The sequence below is a fragment of the Haliotis asinina genome, chromosome 8, assembly GCF_037392515.1.
Source record: "Haliotis asinina isolate JCU_RB_2024 chromosome 8, JCU_Hal_asi_v2, whole genome shotgun sequence".
In the NCBI taxonomy this organism is placed as follows: Eukaryota; Metazoa; Mollusca; class Gastropoda; order Lepetellida; family Haliotidae; genus Haliotis; species Haliotis asinina.
In genome coordinates, this window is record NC_090287.1 from 24,314,203 (window position 1) to 24,322,073 (window position 7,871).

Consider the following 7,871-nt stretch of genomic DNA (forward strand, 5'->3'; position numbering starts at 1 on the left):
GAGGATAATGCACATATTCGATTCATGGATACAAGATTTGGGGGAATTGTTATTTGGTTAATAGGACAGGCAAAACTACATTCCCCCACTTAAGCTGAACAAAAGAAGATAGCAAAGTTTGATATTTGCAATAAAACATAAGAAGATTTTCACTTTTAATTGTATTTCCTGGTCTGCTAGGTAATGTCATCATGTGCTGACATTAAGATTGCTATTTCAGTGGCCTCATAAATTTGGTTGTAACCTAAAACCCAAGTTGTGGCAAAGTATTGTTCAAAGATAAATGTTGGTGAGCCAGTGCCATATGCCAGGACGTTAACAATATCGCCAAACAATTCTAAATCTATTTTTAAAAACAATCAATGAAATACATCACAACCCAAGTCTAAAATGAACACTTTTCAACTATAGATCCTGAAATCACAAGAGTACTTTGCCTAATACAGTTTGCTGTTCCAAGTGTTGCTTACTTGTTGCAATAGCTTTGCATAGATACAAAATAATAGAGACTCGTCTGTGTGTGTCAAGCGTATTTGCCTCTGTACAGCTTGTGGAGGAAATGTTTGAAATATACACAAGAAAACATGTTACATTTAACATGCATTTTATATATTTACTGAACATCATTGAAAACGCACCACCTGTAAATTTTGAAATAAGGTAATAGAATCTTTTGGAAATGGAAAATTAATGGTGGGAATTTTGATAATAACACACTAGATCGTAAATAACGCTCTACAGTAAAAAACGGATCGTTCGAACACATCATCGAACACATCACATGAAAACAACAAAATTCATGCACATCACACACGAAGGGCACAAATTGCATGCAGAAAGCATGCTGTTCAGGGGTATAAATGACCTTCGGCACAAAACCGTTCTCATTTTCGCAGTACTTTCGTAAGTAAAGTTTTTTCGCCATGCCAAGATTGTCACCAGAGGAACGAGAACAGGCCTTGGGTATGTTGCAGGTCGGCGCTTCAAGCAGAAACATTGCACGACGATTTGGGTGTCATCATTCGACCATTCTGAGGCTTGCTAACAGATACCAACAAACAGGAACCAGCAGGGACCGGCAACGCCCAGGTCAGGCACGTGTTACCACCCCTCGTCAAGATCGAGACATTGTACGGCGCCATATTCGGGATCGAACCTTGCCCGCTGCCAGAACCGCCAACGCTGTCCAGGGTCGACGTGGTTTGATCAGCGCTTCCACCGTCCGACGCCGTCTCCGTGCGGCAGGGTTACGTTGTCGACGCCCTTACGTTGGACCCATCCTGACTGACAGGCATCGCCGTGAACGCCGACAATGGGCTGAACAGCATCGTGTGTGGTTGTTACGACGTTGGCATGGTGTGGTGTTCTCCGACGAGTCGCGTTTTCACTTGCGAAATGCTGACGGGCGTCTACGGGTATGGCGTCGACGGGGTGAACGTTATCATCAGGATTGTGTTGTGCAAACCGATCGGTGGGGTGGAGGCAGCATTATGGTGTGGGGAGGGATAAGTTATCACCACAGAACCGCTCTGATTGTTTGTCGTGGCAGAGTGAATGCCGTTTACTACCGTGACAACATTCTTCAGAACAACGTCGTTCCCTTCTTTCACCAGCATCAAGATCTGCACACATTTCAACATGACAATGCACGAGCCCACACTGCACGTGTTTCGATACAGTATCTGGCTAACAACAACATTCCTCTACTTCATTGGCCTGCATTGTCACCAGATTTGTCACCCATCGAACACTTGTGGGATTACATCGGCCAACGCCTCGCACGTCGTCCGCAGATCAACAACCTTGGGGAACTCGACAATGCCTTGCAGCAAGAGTGGAATGCAGTGCCTCAGGACTTTATTCAGAGACATATCCGTTCAATGAGGAGACGTTGCACAGCTTGTGTTGCTGCTAACGGGGGTCATACACGCTACTGACTTTCCATTTTGACCCCATCTTTATTTCATTGTCAGCTGCATTAAATCTTCACTGTTTTGCTTGATTGTTTTTTGCTTCTTTTCTTTATCAAACATTGGTCTACACAAATATGTAAAATTTACATAGATTGCTCACTTCTGCTCTTAGAAATCCACAATTGTAGGGGTGGTGCGTTTTCAATGATGTTCAGTATATAAAGACTGTGTTTCATCTTGTGAAAGTTGGACACTGTAATTTGAGAATGGTCTATGGCCTTTAAGCAAATCAATCCCGGACTATGTAACATGAATATCTAGGACACTGTAACCTGATTATCAAGGTCACTGTAACATGAATATTTAGAGTATTTTACCAAATGACTCTAGAGCACTGCAACTGGAGTATCTAATACAATGTAACCAGTTTATCTAGGACAATGTAACATGAATATCTAGGACAATGTAACTTTAGTATCTAGGTCACTGTATCTTTAGTATCTAGGTCACTGTAACATGATTATTTAGGGTATTTTACCAAATGACTCTAGAGCACTGCAACTGGAGTATCTAATACAATGTAACCAGTTTATCTAGGACAATGTAACATGAATATCTAGGACACTGTAACCTGATTGTCAAGGTCACTGTAAATGATTATTTAGGGTATTTTACCAAATGACTCTAGAGCACTGCAACTGGAGTATCTAATACAATGTAACCAGTTTATCTAGGACAATGTAACATGAATATCTAGGACACTGTAACCTGAGTATCTTGGGAACCATAATCAAGAGTATCTAGGGTGTTTAGACAAGTGAATCTAGGACCTGTAACCTAGGTATCTAGGGTGCTTAAGCAAATAAATCTAGCTGTATGAAATGAATCTAGGACACTGTAAGAAATGAATCTGGGACACTGTACCACCTGAATCCAGGACAATGTAACAAGTGTCCTAGGATACATAGACCTGTAAATCCATAACTCTATGCAGATAACCTGTGCATTTAACTGTGAGGGGACTGTTGAATGGTCATAAAATGAAAGACATTGATACAAGTGATGTTAGTGTTGGTGAGAGCAAGCATCACTCTGTGCATACCTTCTTCTCGTACTCCAGGTGGAACTGCTGTGCAGCGGAAGACAAATAGTCACTATACTCAGTATTCAGTATTAGTCACAAATAGAATCCCATGAAAATCATTTCCTAATATGAAATCACTACTAACTACAGATATACGATTCTGACTATATTAGTGATTATAAAGGTGAACTCTGTTACCATGATACTATCAATTGTTAAATTTCTGTGAAGCTACTTACTGCTAGTTCATTATCAACAATGATCATAAAACATTACACTATAATTTTTCAGATGTTTTAATAATCTTTCATAGTATCTGAATCAAAAGGTAGCACTTTCCCCTACTACAACAATCCAGTTAGTACTCTAGACACATCTGTGTTACAATGTTGCAATCCACTAGATGTTAGCTATGGAATATACACAGTTATACACCATACACTGCCATCACCAGGGAGAGAACACTCACATATCTCCTGTCCTCTGTTGTGGTCCGGATCCTGGACGACAAGCCACGCCCTCTGGCCAAAGGGGGGACAGGACTCTGGGAATGAGGGGGCTTGATGTTGCCTTCCTGAACAAACATAGAAAATGAAGACATTTCAGTCAATCATTTATATTTTGTGTCACATCACACTAACATTTTCAATTAGTGTCGGGAGTTAAGAACAAGAAAGAACAATGGTAAATAACACAAATGAGGGTAAAATGCATCATATAAGCATAGTTATCAGCACTACAAAATGATCAAATCTCATGTTTGCTTCTCTGAAGAGGCTAACTTTATCTGTTCAATTTGTATTTAGATTTGCCTTTTCATTGTTCCTTGTATTCATCCAGAAAAGATCCTTTGCTATGGTTAAAGGTGACATACTGCTAAACGTAAAAAGGGGGTTGTTTTCAGTGTGAAGAATTGTATTTTGGGAGAATTTAATAGCATGGTAACCCTCATGGTGGATTAAAGCTGATGTTCTTCTGTTTGGGACCCATCTAAATTCTGTCGTTATCATTTTCCTTATTTGACCTCCTGAAGGATCTTTTTGTTTGAGAACCTTCTGAAATCTTTTCAGCAGCATTTATGCTTTTAGTGGCATTTAGAAGTTGCTATAGATGACCAAGACATGACCAAGGTGAACTAAAGAAGGCATCTGTAATGACCCTGAAACGTTGTGTGGAAAAGATGAAAGAAGATTAATCCATTGACCATCTTGGTCTTCTGAACTCTGACACTATCATTTTCTTACATGACCTCAAGAATTCCTTTGTTTGGGAACCTTCTAAACGCTGACATCATTTTCTAACATGACTTCCTCAAGGATTCCCTTTCTTTGGGAGCTTTATGAACTGTGTCACTATCATTTTCTAGCATGACTTCCTCAAGGATTCCCTTTCTTTGGGAACCTTCTAAAGTGTGTCATTATTTTCTAACGTGACCTCTTCAAGGATACTTTGGTTTGAAAACCTTTGAAACTCTGTGCTTATCATTCTCTAACATGACTTCCTCAAAGATCCTTTCATTCTGGAACCTAAACTCTGTGCAGGATCCTTTCTGGCATCAAGGATCCTATCATCTGGGATCCTTCCAAACTCTGTTGCCATCGTTTTCTAACATGACTTCCTCGAAGATCCTTTCATTCTGGAACTTAAACTCTGTGCTTATCATTTTCTAACATGACTTCCTCGAAGATCCTTTCATTCTGGAACCTAAATTCTGTGCTTATCATTTTCTGGCATCAAGGTCCTATCATCTGGGATCCTTCTAAACACTGTTGCTTTCATTTTCTAACATGATTTCAAGGATTCCTTTTGTTTGGGAACCTTTGGAACTCTATCATTATTATTTTCAGACATTATCATTTTCTGATACACTATTGTTACTATTAACTCAAATATTTATCATTTAATTACTGACCATGTATTCATTTGCATCACCTTCCCATTTTATGTTTTCCTCAGACTTACCAGCCCCAGATAGATCCCAGTCATGTTGCGGGGTTGGTGACGGCCAGGCATGCTCCTAGTCACATGCGGCATGTTCTTAGTGACTGGTATTCCAGATTGGCGGTGTGACGGGCTAGCGTGCATCGTGGTATTCAGCAGCTGGTATCCATCCTACACTGGGAAACACAGGCATCAGAATATCTCTCCACTCTAAACCAGGAAGATGATCATCATCATTATTGTGAGCAATAATAACTAAACACTACTGTCATATATCTTAACTGAATTGAAATACTTATTTGCTTTCAGCTGTAATATTGATGAATTGAGCAGAATGAAAACAACAAATGATTAATGCCTGTGACATGAACTTACTACTTTTGTGTTGCTGTGAGTGTGTGCGTGTGCATGTGCATGTGAGAAGGGGGGTTGTGGTATGGCGGGATGACTGTACTGGGGATTTGGGTGGGGTTGGTCGCCATCTATATTAAGCACATATTGTATTTGAGCATCAAAGCATGGTTATAAACAGAAATTGTCCTATGCACCTGATACATCTCCCTTGTCCTTGTGCACAGTGACATGGACCAGTACACTAGCAGTACAATGAAGCATGGGGGTAACAACATGTATTGTGCTTAATGATATCTAATATCAACAGCTTTATGGTGCCTTAAGTTATAGCCTTGCTCAGCCATAAAATTGCAAAAAGCACAGCTCTTAGTGGTCTAAAAATAAACCGATATCATTATTTGTTCTTAATTGCTTTAGCTACAACACATCGATCAGCAGGAACCAGATTTGTTTGAAAAACAAAAATGAAGTTTTCAAAATATAAAGGAAATACATTAGACAGAATTACTAATTTTCTCACTCTACAAAATTATATATTAAATATATCTAAAAGAAGCACCAGAATAAACCCAAAATAAATTCATGGTTGGACAGTTAGATGATAAGTTCCAAGAAATAAAACAAAGGTGATCAAATGAGTATGCCATCAAATAATATTTTTAACAAATCTTTTTCTGAATTTTTGGGCATTGAGAGCACAAGGTTGTCAGTAAAACAAGGAAAGAAATGAGTATTGTCTATGTATTGACTTCTTTCATTTCCGATATACAGCAACATGCTTTTCATTGGAGCTACTGCAAAATGGTTTACAAATGAAACGTGTATAAGGAAATATAAGGAAACTCTTTTCCTGAATCCTTATTATAGACTTTGAAGTTAGGAATCTTTATTTCTGCCATATAGCAGGATTGCTGAGTACAGCATTACACAACAACGTAACAAACCCTTGAGGTATTTCACAGCTAATTATATATGAACCAGCATTATTGTCAAATAATTGTAAAAATAAATTTGACAAAATCATTTTTACTATAAATGGGTGACAGCCATAAATATATCTAGTGGGGTCTTAGCTACAGAATTGACACAAATCCACTTTCATGTCTGTCCAACCAGGGGCTCACACTGCATGGTCTCTTGATCAGGCCCAGTCTGGGTCTAAGTATTATTGGATAAATGAGTGCCCAGGGCTTAATAAGGTTTTAAATAGGGTACCTAAAACCAGTCACAACAGAGATTAACAATCATCACAAACTGACAAAACGTTGGACTGAATGCAATATTTTGCACCTTCTTTGCACACTGAACAGACAAGGGCTTTGCCAAAGTGAACGCCAGCAATTATTAACTTGTAAGGTTGATTGTTGACATGATACCATTTAACTTAGAGTGAGTCAATATGTTTTTTGAGACTTTGCTTTGTTTTTGCAGTAGTCCTGCAATTTAATAGCAGATGACTATTGGGTGCCAGTGAGGGTTCCAGTGAAACCACATTTCTCACTGGCATGCTGGTCTCATTTTGGGGAACTAACTGAGCAAAGAGTCTGAAGTGACAAGAAGCTGACCACAACTTTATATACAAGAACAGAATAAGCCACATGGGGTAGCCACACAGAGTCAGTACAACCCTCTGGGCTGAGGGCTAGAGCTAACTTGACTTGGGAGAGTCTAAACCCTACTAACACTTGGATTTCCAAACGATCTAGAAATTAAACAATAAAAAGATTATACATTGTAACTAATACAGAATGGGGTGTGTCCTTCAATAACCAAATAAGCATGGAACAATAATCCATACTAAAAGTTGATATTAATTATTTTTCCACAATAGGACATTAGAAACAGGCTTTATACTATGCAACCATGTGACTGGAACCCCAGTGAGCCTTCAGCACCACAAACAAGTGTTGACCACTCGGCTGACCTACCACCCCACTGATGCTAGAAGACAAATGTGTTTAAAAGATTTCTGTGAAATTTGCTAAGAGTGTCAATGACATGATTATTTAATCCATATATACAATATCCCTTTAATGCATAAAGAAAACAAAATTAAACTAAGTCTTAATTAAGTAATCTTAACATACTTTAACTATTTCAAAAGATTTTAAAAAGTTCATTTTTATGTTGGCCTAATTAATTGTCTTGAAATTATCTTGATGATATCAACACCAATAAAAAGTTCATGGTGTGACCTTTAAATCACACACCTGTCATCATAAAGTCAGTGGCAAATGTGTAACTTCTCTATCAGTAATTTGCAAATAAAGGTTCACGCTTGATGACACGTAAATAGAGTGAAGACATGTTGAGTGATAGTCCTATACTTTTCGCTGGCAGATTACGACAGGCAAATTACTTATATATAGTGTTGCCACATGACACACTCTAACGGTAAACCACCTGTCCCTTGTGGATGACAGCTGCAGACATGCATTAATGTCGTTATCTTTAAAATTTTATGTTTTTCAGTTTCAAACAAGTCTCATTTGTTTTACCTGATCAAGGTTGAGAAATGTGCCTTATATCCCCACGTCTCTCGTGCAATGTTTACACTCAGCTCGCGGCCATGCTGACTT

At 38.8% G+C, this 7,871-nt stretch overlaps 1 protein-coding gene across 1 annotated transcript in view; it reads right to left on the reverse strand.

The window, feature by feature from the left end:
* LOC137294996 (uncharacterized) overlaps positions 1-7,871 on the reverse strand; it is a 145,518-nt gene extending 137,647 nt beyond the window's left edge. The window contains exons 1-3 of the mRNA XM_067826237.1: positions 7,791-7,871; positions 4,960-5,114; positions 3,467-3,571 (exon numbers count right to left, since the gene is read on the reverse strand). Of these exons, the coding sequence (XP_067682338.1) occupies positions 3,467-3,571; positions 4,960-5,082 (228 nt within the window). The 5' untranslated portion in view covers positions 5,083-5,114; positions 7,791-7,871. The remainder of the gene's footprint in view (positions 1-3,466; positions 3,572-4,959; positions 5,115-7,790) is intronic.